We start from the raw sequence: 14,080 nt of genomic DNA, 5'->3' as shown, positions 1-14,080 counted from the left end.
GCCAATGCGAGGAATGTACAGCATCTTTTCGATACGATGATGTAAACGACCCACCCTCACTTCCTGGCCTTCCAATTTTCAATCCAAACTTCACCTAGCCCATGATCAACCAAAACCCAAACATGCGATCCACATCTTGCATAGTGAGCTGAAAGGAACAAACGCTAATCATGCTGAATCCAACTCCATTTATCGAGTAAATAAGGCAAGGGAACGACACATTCAAATTGAATAGGTATGGGAAAAGTACATAAAGTCCATGGGTATCGCTGTGTGACCTTGTCCTTGGCTGCTGCCATCATAAGCATCTCCATCCAGGATCCCAAATCGGTTGCCACGTGATTTCAATCGCGTATTCCAATATCATCCATGACTGTAAATTGCGCTTTGTATATAAGTCTTCTCAACCATGCCATCCAATCCATCAGCATCCTCAGCCTTATCCACGATCCGTGTTAGCATCGTAAATGCGCATCACGGCCTCTTGTATTGCCTCTGGTGCCCCTGATAGCTTGATGGAATCTTGCGTATGACAGTTCTTGATGAAGCTTTGCTACTACTGCTCGTTGATCATCCAAGATGCGGGTCCAAGCGCACAAAAGCCGCCCATTCGTCGTTGCTGTATCCGAACCATATCTCCGTACCATCCCTCTGTGTCATCGTAAGAGGATATCTTCCTTGGATACTCATCGCTTTACCCCATATCATTGTAACTCCTTTCTTCTCAACTGGGATTGCGTAAAAGTTGGCATAGCATGCGTAATCGTTCTTCATTGTAATAGTAGAGAGATCGAAAGGCCAAGAAGAAAAGAAGGTTCCATCCTTGCTGATGAAGATGCGCCAAGTAACGAAACAACATCCCAGGTGCTTCATAGTATCCATCCATCCATAACCATTGCAAATCCAACATGCTGTTCAAAAGAGCCACATGGTCAGCTGGAGGTCAATCTCTTGCTTCGTCGTCTCCTGTCGCATCCCAATCAGGTGTTGATGTAATCCATGTATGGCGAGTGTTGATTGCATTGATGCATACTTGGTAACGCGATCGGATAGGGAATCCTCCAAGTCAATCACCACATCCTACGTTGCAAGAATGAATCGCAACATTAATAACTATTTCTTGGCCAATACGCCCATCCATTCCTTTTTGTACCTTGGTGATGGTGAATCATACAAAACATCCTCTAGCCGTGTGTTGCATAATGACGCGTGTTGTCGAATACATGACGAGGTGATACCAATGACCGTATCCCGTGGCCGTAGATAAAGCTGATCAACATGTTGTAGTGTCACTCAAGGAAGACACTTCCAGAAGCTGGTTGCTCCTCGTCTCGAAGCTGGAAAAAGAACTCGATCTTTGGTCTACTTGTTCGTTGCATAATGCGTAGAGAAAGAGTGTCGAAGTTGCCATGTACGTGCTGTCATCGTTTGAGAACTAGTCGTAGAGAAGACGTTGACGTGGATGCGAATGTCCAGTTCAGTGAAATGCAGTTGGAGAGAAAAACAGTAGACGTGAAAGAGAGCACCAAATTTTACTCTGCCCAACTTGCCCTTTTATCCCCGTCTACATGTGACACGACTCCCATCACGCCGAGCACGTGATATATGATACCTTCAAATATAATCCTATTGCTGCCCAACGCAATGGATGCGAACGATTGTCCTGCTCCAGCCCATCCTCTCCATCCTTCAACTTTCTTGATCCGAGCTGATTTGACTGAAAAACGCTCAAGCACAAAACATCATCCAATTTCACAAAAATCATTTTGCAAAGTTATTTGTAAACTGCCAGCTAATAGCCCATTCCTCCCATTCACCTTTGTTTCCCAATCCAATGCATACGAACGATTGTTCTGCTCCAGCCCATCCTCTCCGTCCTTCAACTTTCGTGATTCGAGCTAACCTGGTAGAAAGGCAATAGCTGTTGTTGGATCATCATTATCATGTAAAATGTGAAATGACACACATCCGTTTGCTATACAAGAGGATCATTCTTTTATTTACGGGTACCTATTATCTATCGTGAGGGTGATGATGACGATGGGTGGATGGTGTGTGGGGTAATTGAGTGGCCTCAGTTGTAATTGCAGTAGGGGATTTAAACTTGGGACGGTAGCTTCACGACTTGAGACAACTCTTTCTCTTCTCTTTCTTCCTCCTCTGCTTTTATCCCATTCACGACATTCCAATCAAGGTAATGTATTATAGAATAGTGCTCTTGTTGGCTGTGGGGTGTTAATGTAGTTCTGAACATGCATTGTCAGGGAGAATGTGTGTGTCCAAGTGCTGAGGAATGGAGCGTGCTTGGTGGTTGGTGGTTGCCATGGCGATATCGTTGCTTCCTCTTGTTCGTTGCTATTCCCGCTCTACGCTTGGTGTCAACAGGTACATTCAGAGTCCAATGTTGCAGCCGACTTGGTTCCATTCACGCGTCAGCTTGTATAGAGGGCAACTTTGGTTTCAAGACGTTGGCTGGTTTGCCGTTTTGTTTCTGCTCAACTATACTACACCATGGTTTTCGGTTTCCAGTAACCAACAACAACGGGCCTTTGTGTACATGGAAAAGGCAAGTCAATGAAACAAACAATGAAAAAGGTGTTTATTGTACGTGTGTGCTAATAATGAATTGAAATAGGTTTCTTTGGTCAGGCAAATGCAACTTGGGGGCATCATCATCATCTCTTTGGGTTCAAGTCCCAGCGTGTATCAAGTGGCCAGCTTACTGAAAAAGCTTCTTGGAACCCATCCAGAGCTATTAAGGCTTGCGTTGGGTTGATGGCTCGATGACGATGGGTTTTGTTTTGGAAGAGCATGGTCACCGTGTTGAGGTAAAGGTGATTTGCAACAGCTTGTGAATGTGTTGAACCAACATGCTCTTCTCGTGGTAGGCTCTCTCTTTCCCTTATACAGCAGCTATTGACAAGAAGTCTCTTCTGGATCATGGTGACACTTGGGATGGGATTACGGATAATGCAGCAACCATTGAGGGTACGTCTTTGGGATGGGGCTTGGATTATACAACAGCGAATGTGGATACCTCTTTGGGATGGGATCTCGATTATACAACAGCCATTGTTACTACCTCTTTGGGATGGGACCCTTGATCATACAACAGCGAACGTGAATACGTCTTTGGAAGGGAACTCAAGTACACAGCAGCCATTGTTACTACCTCTTTGGTATGGGATCTCGATCATACAGCAATCTTCATGGACACATCTTTGGGAATTGGACCACCAACATCCAACATCAACTTTGAATACGTCTTTGGGATAGGATGACAAGTATACAGCAGCCACTACGGATACAAAACCCTGCTTATACAGCGGATTTTTGCCCAGCGCCTTTCATTTGGAAATACAACAGCTATTGTGGATACGTCTTACATTTAATGTCATAAGGATACTTGGGATTGGATCACGTCATTTGTCAACACGTCTTTGGGATGGGATCACGATGATGCAGCAGCTATTATGGATACTATTTTTGGTGGTACTACCATTATGCACGCGTATTTGAGAGCTTGTAACACGACTATCATGCACACCTCTTTTGGATGGGACCACGAGTATACATGATGCTATTATGAACGTGTCAAGGACAATCAATTACACGAAATAAAGCTTCCCATGAACACGCATTCTTTGATCCATTCTTCCACTCCTTATCATAGCTAACATTGGCATGGGACAATCACTCGTTTCAAAAATCACGTAATGAGCAGCGTGACACAAAAGCGCGCGCATGTGGTATAAAAAGAGGGTGTCTGAAAATGCCAGCAAAATCCCTCTTTCACTTTTTCTTTTTTTTCTCTCTCATACACATACACACACACACACACACACACACACACACACACACACACACACACACACACACACACACACACACACACACACACACACACACACACACACACACACACACACACACACACACACACACACACCCATTTTCTTCATCATGAACACCGGTAAGTAAAGCTTTGTTTTGGTTTACACATAGATTCATTCAATTGACAATACATTCAAGACAATATCGATAAGGCAACTATTTACAACTTTGGCGGAAGAGGTCGAGGCTCAAAGACAAGACGTGGTGTTCGAGAAGGACGCACTAAACAGGAGAAGAAGAAGCAACAAGAACAGCAAAACAAGGATCAGCAGCAGCAACAAGATGGCAAGGCCAATGAGGGAGAACAACAACCAAAGGATCAACAATCATCATCAGGAACATACCTATGTCACCTACAATTTATCAACCGTTATGTACCTTTCCATCCCTTTGACTCATTACTCCATGGTACTTGACCACTTTATCAGTTTGATAAATCATTACAACAATACCCACGCCCCATCGCATATAAACAATGCTCTTTGCACCAACACTATCACACGCCCTTTCTTTCTACTTGAACGCGCATCATCATCAATGGCCTTTGGTAAGTCTCAAGGGTAGTCTTCAGGTAAACCCCAAAATGATGACACTCATGATGCATTCATCTATTATGTACGTAGCCCACTTTTTTGCTTTACTATTTGATGCGCTCATTGCTGCCTAATGGCATTTGGCTGTGTTCCTTGATGGACCTTTTGTGGTAGGTATACCTATCATTTATAGGCAAAAGGCAACCTCTCAATCTGATGAGAAATTTGGGACTCCTTTGTAGGTGACAAAAGTACATGCTCAATTTGCCTGTCATCCAAAACGTGGAAGGACGTCCAGGGACCATGAATGTCAATGGTGAATTTGATATCTCTCTGCATGAAATCATCGCCGTTATTAGAGCACATAAGGAGGATCTTGAGCATCGCTTGTATTCTCGCATCATGATGAATGCAGGTTCAACAGAGTTGATCCCACCCATTAATAGCGTTCGCAAATTCCATAATAATTTGACAGGTGGCAAAGATTACAGCTTCCTTGATGATGGTCGTAACCATGCCTTATCGAATGATGACAACAAGTTTATGCTTTTCGGGCATGTTATCCGTGATGATGAATTGCGAGGTAATTGGATCCAACCTGCTACCGATGATAGCCCAATCAGACTCAATCGCTCCACTGCTCAAGACTGGTTGCGTGATGCGGGTAAATGGTGCGTTGACCTATGCACACTTTTGCATATGGTGTGTGGTCAACCAGCTCGTGGATCAGAGTTTGCCATGACCAACATTCGAGAAAAAGCAGGAGGTGCTTCACGAGGTGTCATGTGGCTCAAGGACACCGTGGCTCTCATACAAACATACAACAAGACACGAACAATCACAAACAATGAAAGCTTGATCGTTCGCTTTTGCCCTCGCAGCGTAGCTGAGATTGTCTTGCAGTATCTCGTGTATGTTCGCCCCATGGAAAAGGTTGTAACTACATTGTTGCTTGATGATGACGATGAGCTTAAACGACGTATCGAGGTGCTCAATTACAACCTTTTCGTCAACAATGGCAAGGTGGTGACCACCAAAGAAATCACCAGCAGCTTGGGTCGATTGATGGAAAAGCACACACGTCCTGATGTAAATATTGGTGTAAACAGATGGATCCATATTTGCACGTGTTTGATTAAAGGCGTGTTGAAGGAAGGCCATGCATTGGAACGTAGCTTGATTTTGCATGAGAACAATGCTAATGATGATGATGGTGATGATGAGGAGGATGAAAATGAAAACGTTACCCCGGTCATGTATGCAATGTCAATGGGTCAACATCAGCTTTTGACAAGTGCGTATGCACAACAAGGTCACTCGAGTCGCACTGCTGAATCGATTTATGGTCGTAAATCAGGAACCTCTCTTCAGGTACCTGATGATGAGTTTGAGCGCTATTACTTTACTTCCGTTTTATGGCATCATATCATCGGCTTGTTAAAGGCGCCACATACCGTGTTACAAGATGATGATGATAATGATAATGATGCCAATGTTGATGCTGATGCACCACGTGCTGCGAGTGACATTAACCGTATTTGTGCCGATGCTATTGCTGCAAAGGCATCAACACAAATCTTGTCATTTTTGCATCCTGTTTTTCGTGACATGCAGCAAACCATGGATACTTTGGCCGCAGGTTTACATTTACAGAAAAGTATTAATGAAAGCAATCAGGCCATGTTTAAAAAGCTCATCGCCATGCTGATGCTGTAGCAACGGCAACCACAACAACCTGCTACATTGGGTATGATGGATAGCAAGGTTCATGATTTTGAGCGTATTAGCATCAGCCCTGTAGCTGCTCGTGATAGCATTGAACAAGGTCGCGCTGAAACTGAAAGCCAATTATCGGTGCAAGTGGATCTTGATGACTTGTCAGCATCATCATCATCATCATCATCATCATCATCAGTAGCACCATTGCTGCTTGTCTCACCACCTCCGCTTGATGATAAAACAAAACATGAGATCATGACGCAATGTTTGGCAGCGTTGCATGGTCCAGAGGCCCAGCCTCGTTCACCCGAACAAGCGGCAGGCATTCTTCATTCTCTTTTTGGCAACGAGGATGTATTCATTGTCATGCCCACAGGTACGGGTAAAAGTGATATCTTTTTTGCCCCATGATGTGCGATCGCGATTCTTTGCGTATCGAGATGTAACAGTTGTCATTGTACCACTTTTGGCTTTTTTGCATGATTTGAAACGTCGTGCTCTTGAACACCACATCCAATACCTAGTATGGAAAGGTGAACGTGTAGATGAAGGTATGATGGATGTGGATATCATCTTTGTGCAGCTTGAGAAATGTCAACATCCCAACTTTAAGAATTCCTTTGAATCGTTAGCTCCTCATGTTGGTCGTATTGTCTATGACGAAGCTCATATGCACATTACAGAATATCGTTATCTTCGTAAGGCTATCGATGCAGCACTTGCTTTGCGTATGCCAGGAGTTCCTGTATTCTGTATGCGTGCAACGTTACCTATGCCATTGATACAAAAAACGTTTAAATCTAAGCTGTGGATTACATACTATTGCTTCGAAGACGGAATAATAGAAGGTGGTCCGGTTATCGGTCATGCAAGAAGTACATGGCTTTTGTGATCCAATAAGGAGGAGTGGGAAGTGGGATGAGCTTGAGAAGAGAAAAAGTGAAGAGATCCCTCCATTGAGTTTCAGGATGAGTGACCCGTTCAATATGTATTATACGTATCTTTTTACATATACAAATTGGTTTATGCAGCTCGACTTTCTTCTACATGCAAATGTGATGCATACCTTGACATACCTTCATTATTGGATGCTGTTTTACTTACGTACCTTCACAAAAGGCAATCATCATCATCATCCATTTGTGCAGCAACCTGTCAAGGACGTGTCTGTGTAACCATCACGTGCCGTTTCACGCAGCTCTTCATCTTTCTGTTAATGCAGCCGACACCATCCACTAGGAAAAAGCAACTCCATCACGCTTACAGCATAGGTAAAACATAAAGGTGCCTGTATCTCCGAACTTTACAATGAAACGTGGGGTTTTTATTAGAGCAATGTGCTCGGCTTGGCCAACAGCACCTTGTGTGAAAGTTTCGCGTTCAATGTCGCAAACAGCCCAAAAAATATTTTTTGGTCGTCGAAAAAAGTTTCAAGAGGTCGACCTCCAGATCCAGTTTGGCTGGTGGCGACATTGCGAAATCTGGGATTGGCAAGCTTGATCGTGAAACTTACACCCAAGGTGCAGTTGGCCAAGCCGAGCACATTGCTCTATTCAAAACCCCACGTTTCATTGTAAAGTTCGGAGATACAGGCACCTTTATGTTTGTAAGCGTGATGCTATATGAAGAGTGGTCTTTGTTTAATGTAAAGTAGCTAGACGTTGGAGAGCCAAAGATGCAGAAGGACCTCTTTGTGTAACTCAGCTCATTTTACATGATTGGAAAGGTCAACGTAAACTTTCCAGTAAGAGCCCATCATTGGCAGCTAATAGCCACTTCCTCCCATTTCCAGCTTTTATCCATTTTATGACATGTGAACAATGCTCCTGCTCCAGCCGAGCATTTCCATCATTCAAGTTTCTTGATCCGAGCCGATTTGAGTGAGCTACGCTCCAACAGCAAACCTGAAAATTCTTGAGACACGGACCCTGCGAATGTCTCCGTCTTCCAAACTTTTGGACGCTCTCAATCAAAATCTTCGAATGAAGCGTGAGGTCTTTATTAGAAAAGTTGATCAACGTGCTCGAGAGCACCTTTCTGACCAATTGTCAAGTTGGAAGTGGGCAACTTCGGGGCGGTGGGCCGTCTACTCTTTTATTCCCACCATCCACCATTTAGGCCGCCACGCATTTTAAATCCTCACAATGAAGTGTGTGTTTTTATTTGAATAGCGTTGATCAGCATGTCCTAGCGAACCTCCTGACAAAGTTTCATGTTCGAAATGGGGAATCCCAAGGTAATGTATATTGTTTCGGTTAATCATGAATCTGGGGCTGACCTGCATTTCCGACCTCCATAGTAAACCCACATTGTACCCTCCCATTCAATCTCTTATAATGAAGTATAGGTTCTTTTATAATACAAAGTTGATCAGCATGTCTAAGAGCATCTTGTGTGACAGTTTCAGGATCAACAGGTGTAATCTCATAATCAAGGCTTGATGTACAGTGTTCATGCATTTATACAAGAGGTGTCCGAGGTAGTTAATTTCCCACTCCTTCCACTCCTACAACTTCTTGTCGCTTCCCCCATTCTCATCTGTTGGCCCATTCAACTACAACTATCACCATGCGAACGATTGTCCTGCTTCAGCCCATCATGTCAATCCTACGAATGTCTTGATCAGAAAGCCTTTGACTGAATGGCAAGCCCATGGCGTGTACACAGCCTTCTTGTTACTCTTCTACAGCACACACCCTTGCACGCTTCCCTGCCACGACCAATCGTAACAGCATTCATTGCAGCGGTTACTATTAGCAAGCTATTTACTCCTTCGTATCCAACAGCGTTCTTTACTTGCAGCAACTTGCCTCACAGCCTATTCTTACGTGGACAGCAGATGGCCATTTTATAGAAGCAGCTTTATTTACATACAGCAACTTGCTGTAATGCATGTGATCCCTATGGATGATGCGATATCAGCTATCAAATACAACGCAATGCAAGTAATCTTCACCTGGTTGAGCTGCAATGGAAATGACCAAGCAAGTGATTAACCAACGCGGATGGAAAAGGAAGCGATCGCATGGCTCTTTCGACCACCATATTGGATTTGATGGATGGATGCGATCAAGTGCAGTGATGAGATGTCCTGTTGCTTTGGTTACTTGGCGCGTTGTCAGCAGGAAGGATGGACTATGTCACGTAGATACGACTGAGGATGATGATGGATGGGATGGCATTCACAAAGAGAAAGTGTTTTACAGCCAATGGTTATATTAGACACACTCGATCAAATCATGCAGCAAATGTTTTCCAATCATGGATGAAGGATGATTATGACGGCAGCAACTAGAATACAAGAACCTCATTATCCCTGATACCTCTATTGATTCCATCTCCCATATCTTATTCAACTTGCAATGTTATTCCCTTATCATCTTTATTGATAAACATCCATACCACCATACATGTGCTATTCTTCGACTTACTCATTGATTGAAAATTGGATCAACGTGATAAAAGTTTAAAAGGGTATCCTTCTATAAGATCATTGGTGTGAGGTATGGCTCTAAAGCGTAGATTGTGTCTTTTTACATCATTGGATCGAGATGCTTTTGTACTTTGGCCACAACGTGCTGATAGACGAAGGCAGTGGATACGTAAGCTTGAGAGTAATGTTTCCCAACATCGTGCTTGTTACAGAAGTTTGGTTTAATTCGTTATGCTCAAGCATATCAATGGTGAATGGTAAAAGTGCAATGTGTAAATGTATCGGTCACGCAAATGATATATGATTTATTTTAAATCAGCCTCGAAGGACACCTCATGAACGTGGCTTTGAAAGCATAAAGTGAAAGGACTAAAGCTCTTGACTAGGGATCGTGGCATTAAGCAGCTTCTTGAAGGGCTGCTTCCTTTCTTTCTTCTTGATGCTTGCGGGCTTTTTCCGATTCCTCAAATTGTTCCTTGATCTGGTGAAGGTGTGTAAGAACTCCCTCCAACAATTGGATTTCGCTACGAGGGCGGTGACTATATGGAAGCTCGGTATCCAAAGCAGCGTATAACTCTTTAAAACGTTGGTTTCGCCTACGGTTCGCGACGTTACGGGGGTCAGATGAAAGATGGCTTTCACTTGGCCTTGTCGTCCATTTATCATGGGGAGTCATGTATGGTGTTGAATCATGCAGTACTCGACGGCGCTTGGCCGAGGATGACACAGATTCATCCTGTTCTTGATGCCGCTTGTAGGCTGAGGTTGGGGATGAGGGAGACACATCATGCTCCATTGCGAGGGATGAGACAGGGTAGTCGTCAAAAAACCTATGGGATTGGGATAAAGGTTAGGAAAAAATAATGTCCGGTGGATTGCAAGGGGATTATGTACGTACACCATGGCGATAAAATGGAAACTGAATGAAAAGTGATGATGAGATTGTAGTGGATGAGGAAAATAGATCGTGATTCCTGTCGTCGTATTTATACCATATCGTTCCTGGCAAGAAACCCAAGAGCCTCCTCTGCCCAAATTATCATGCAATTCGGACAAAGAAATCTGTACAGGATCATGTAGTGTCGCCATTGTATAAACCCATTCCTCCCTTTTCCCACTCAGCAGGCTTCGTCTCTTTGTTTCATTATTTAGCGAAGATCACAAGACGCTTAGTGCTGTATTATACTTCTAATAAAGAATGCTTTTGCTACATCGGTTGATTGTCGCTATGGCAGCCTGAAGGCCGATTTGAATGGGCACCATGGCCTTTTCAAGATCGTTGAACACCTAAAGGCCATCATGGAAGTATAGTGCTTCTTTGTTACAATGATCATCGTTGCTGCTTTTGTTATTGTTGTTGAGCAGCAGTAGCAGCAGCATGGTAAGGATGTATCATTGTCCTTCGTTGTGGATTAATACCAGGAATGGTTAAGTGCCCCTGCATGTGTTCACGAGATTCAGGGACTGGAATCGAAACATCACGAGTTTGATTGTTAGATGGTGCCATTTAGTCTGCAGTGGTAAAAGCATTAAATCAAATCAGCATTAATCCACCCGTTGTTAGATGTGTGTTGCTATCATTAAAAGGAAGAGCACAGTTTTCTGGGTTCAACGTTTAGCCTTTATTTCACATGTGAAGAAACTTGTGAAGCATGCAATCATTCGAAAAAGGATGTTGTTGCTGGGGAGGTACCGGAAGGATGATTGTTTTCGATGCAAGCTGCAATCTGATTGTGCCAGAATCTGAACATCCAACGTCTTTGTATACAAGTTACTTCCAGCCACTCCGATCAGCCTTGTTCTAATAAAGAACCCCATGGTTGATTGTACAACTTTGGGTTAAGGGCTTCTTTATGTTTGCCATGCTGTAATCGTGATGGAGCTGTTTCTTCCTAAGGGATAGTGTTGAGAGCACTAGAAACAAAGTGAACAACTGGTTGAAATGACATGTGATAATCTTCACACGTGCTTGCAAGCTTGCAGCACAAATGATTGATGATGATGATGACTGCCTTTAGGAAGGTACGTACACAATGTGTATGATATTAATGAACGAAACCACCCATCCGCTTTTATTATCCCATCTCAGCTATATTACTATGTAATCCACAAGCATGCAACAAGGGGATAAGCTAGCAAAGTCCAAGTGCCGTAATAATAAACCATCCTTTATTTCCTCTATGCCGCTATAGCTACCTACTTTGACATCATCCTCACCTTCCTCGGACATCATGATTCTTAGCCGTCGTCGTAGTCGTGCTCCTACATAGTCGTCATCCTCGTCGTGCTCAAAGTCGTATCGCAAATATCCAAAGGGACACAAGTAGAAAAGAATTGGGTCCTGCAGACTTCCTTCTGGGTGTCAACGAGATATGGAACTTGCCCAAGCGACATCATCTTAGTAAGAGAAAAGCAAGCCATGCTTGTTTTTGTCGTTGTCGTTATCATCGCGATCATCCTCGCTGTTGTGTCATCGTCAGTGTCATATTCATCGTAATCGTTGTCTCTAAAAATGAAAAACAGCCAAGTTAGACCATCTGATACCGGGAATGATGCGATTTGGTATACCGTTAGGTGGGCCTCTCGAGGAAGAAAGCAAATCAGAAGGAGTTCAAAAACCAAATCACCACCACCATACGAGCAACGTCGGGCGATCCCTTGTTTTTGAGAAAGCACTGTACGAATCACGCAAGGCCAGTTCGATCCATGGCAAGGAAGGACTTCACTTACGTAGAGTCAAGGCTCGTAGTTGTTCTCATCCATTCTCTCCAAAGAAAGAATGATCCCCAATCCTTCCAATCATTTCCCACCTCATGAAAAGAAATCCTCAAGGGAAAGAAGGAGTCTATCACGAGAAGAGCGTGTTGGTTAAACACATTCACAACCGGGCCATTGCAAATTCCCCCTTACCTCAACACAGTAGCCATGCTCTTCCAACAACCATCAAGTCAACGCATGGCTTTCGAGCCTTGGTCGCATTCCAAGAAGCTTTTTCAGCAACAGGCCACTTGATACAGGCTGGGACTTGAACCCAAAGAGATGATGATGATGCCCCCAAGTTGCATTGCCTGACCAAAGAAACCTATTCAATTCATTATTAGCACACACATACAATAAACGCCCTTTTCATTGTTTGTCTCATTGCACTTGCCTTTTCCATATACACAAAGAACCGTTGTTGTTGGTTACTGGAAACCGAAAACCATGGTGTAGTATAGTTGAGCCGAAACAAAACGCCAAACCAGTCAACGTCTTGAAACCAAACTTGCCCTCTATACAAGCTGACGCGTCAATGGAACCAATTCGGCTGCAACATTGGACTCTGAATGTACCTGTTGACACCAAGCGTAGAGCGGGAATAGCAACGAACAAGAGGAAGCAACGATATCGCCATGGCAACCACCAACCACCAAGCACGCTCCATTCCTCAGCACTTGGACACACTCACTCCCGGACAAAGCATGTTCAGAACTACATTAACACCTCACAGCCAACAAGAGCACTCTTTGATAATACATTAGCTTGATCGAGATGTCGTGAATGGAATAAGGAAAGGTGGGAGAAAAAGAAGAGAAGCGTTGTCTCAAGTCGTGGAGCTGCTGTCCCCCAAGTTTAAATCCCCCTACTGCTATTACACTGAGGCCACTCAATGACCCCACACAGACACCATCCACCCATCGTCATCATCACCCTCACGATAGACAATATGTACACGTAAATAAAAGAAATGATGATCCTCACGTATAGCAAAAGGGTGTGTGCCGTTTTACACTTTATATGATAATGATGATCCAACAACAGCCATTATCTTACTACCAGGTTAGCTCGAATCAAGGAAGTTGAAGGATGGACATGCTGGGCTGGAGCAGGAGAATCGTTTACATGCATTGGATTGGACAACAAAGGTGAATGGGAGGAATGGGCTATCAACCAGCAATTTACAAATAACTTACCAATTTGATTCTTCTGATATTGGATGATGTTTCTGTGTGTGAGCATTTTTCAGTCAAATCTCATCGGATCAAGAAACTTGAATGATGGAAACGCTCGGCTGGAGTAGGAGAATCGTTCACATGAAGTGGATTTTACAACAACGCTGATTGTGAAGAAATGGCTGCTAGCGCGCAATGATGAGCTATTACTGAAAAGTGTACGTTGACCCTTCCAATCATGCATAATGAGCTGAGTTACCCAAAGAGGTCCTTCTGCATCTTTTGCTCTATTATAGCCATACTACTTTACATTAAACAAAGACCACTTCTCATATAGCATCACGCTTACAAACATAAAGGTGCCTGCATCTCCAAACTTTACAATGAAACGTGTGGTTTTTATTAGAACAATGTGCTCGGCTTGGCCAACTACACCTTGGGTGCAAGTTTCATGATCAAGCTTGCCAATCCCAGATTTCGCAATGTCGCCACCAGCCAAACTGGATCTGCGGGTCGACCTCCTCGACGACGACGACCAAAAAAATATTTTTTGGGCTAGTTGCGACATT

General features: G+C 43.6%; 5 protein-coding genes across 5 annotated transcripts; 3 read left to right on the top strand and 2 right to left on the bottom strand.

The window, feature by feature from the left end:
- Window positions 1-3,963: 3,963 nt before the first annotated feature.
- On the top strand, window positions 3,964-4,310 carry O0I10_011747 (uncharacterized protein; the record flags this gene model as incomplete). The annotated part of the gene is made up of 2 exons (XM_058491710.1): window positions 3,964-3,973; window positions 4,033-4,310. 2 exons carry the CDS (start codon window positions 3,964-3,966, stop codon window positions 4,308-4,310), a joined length of 288 nt encoding a protein of 95 aa, XP_058337515.1.
- A 372-nt stretch (window positions 4,311-4,682) lies between these two features.
- Window positions 4,683-6,143, top strand: O0I10_011746 (uncharacterized protein; the record flags this gene model as incomplete). Its single annotated transcript, XM_058491709.1, has 1 exon — window positions 4,683-6,143. The coding sequence occupies one exon, from the start codon at window positions 4,683-4,685 to the stop codon at window positions 6,141-6,143; it is 1,461 nt and encodes a 486-aa protein (XP_058337514.1).
- Window positions 6,144-6,176: 33 nt separating this feature from the next.
- Window positions 6,177-7,038, top strand: O0I10_011745 (uncharacterized protein; the record flags this gene model as incomplete). The annotated part of the gene is made up of 2 exons (XM_058491708.1): window positions 6,177-6,522; window positions 6,596-7,038. The coding sequence occupies 2 exons, from the start codon at window positions 6,177-6,179 to the stop codon at window positions 7,036-7,038; spliced, it is 789 nt and encodes a 262-aa protein (XP_058337513.1).
- A 435-nt stretch (window positions 7,039-7,473) lies between these two features.
- Window positions 7,474-8,605, bottom strand: O0I10_011744 (uncharacterized protein; the record flags this gene model as incomplete). The annotated part of the gene is made up of 2 exons (XM_058491707.1): window positions 7,474-7,695; window positions 8,546-8,605. The coding sequence occupies 2 exons, from the start codon at window positions 8,603-8,605 to the stop codon at window positions 7,474-7,476; spliced, it is 282 nt and encodes a 93-aa protein (XP_058337512.1).
- A 1,371-nt stretch (window positions 8,606-9,976) lies between these two features.
- On the bottom strand, window positions 9,977-10,375 carry O0I10_011743 (uncharacterized protein; the record flags this gene model as incomplete). The annotated part of the gene is made up of 1 exon (XM_058491706.1): window positions 9,977-10,375. The coding sequence occupies one exon, from the start codon at window positions 10,373-10,375 to the stop codon at window positions 9,977-9,979; it is 399 nt and encodes a 132-aa protein (XP_058337511.1).
- Between the last annotated feature and the right edge of the window lie 3,705 nt (window positions 10,376-14,080).

This window comes from Lichtheimia ornata (assembly GCF_029851405.1).
Source record: "Lichtheimia ornata isolate CBS 291.66 chromosome Unknown scaffold00099, whole genome shotgun sequence".
NCBI classification, from domain to species: Eukaryota; Fungi; Mucoromycota; class Mucoromycetes; order Mucorales; family Lichtheimiaceae; genus Lichtheimia; species Lichtheimia ornata.
The sequence above is the reverse complement of the archived record's forward strand: the minus strand, read 5'-3'. Positions and strand labels throughout refer to the sequence as shown.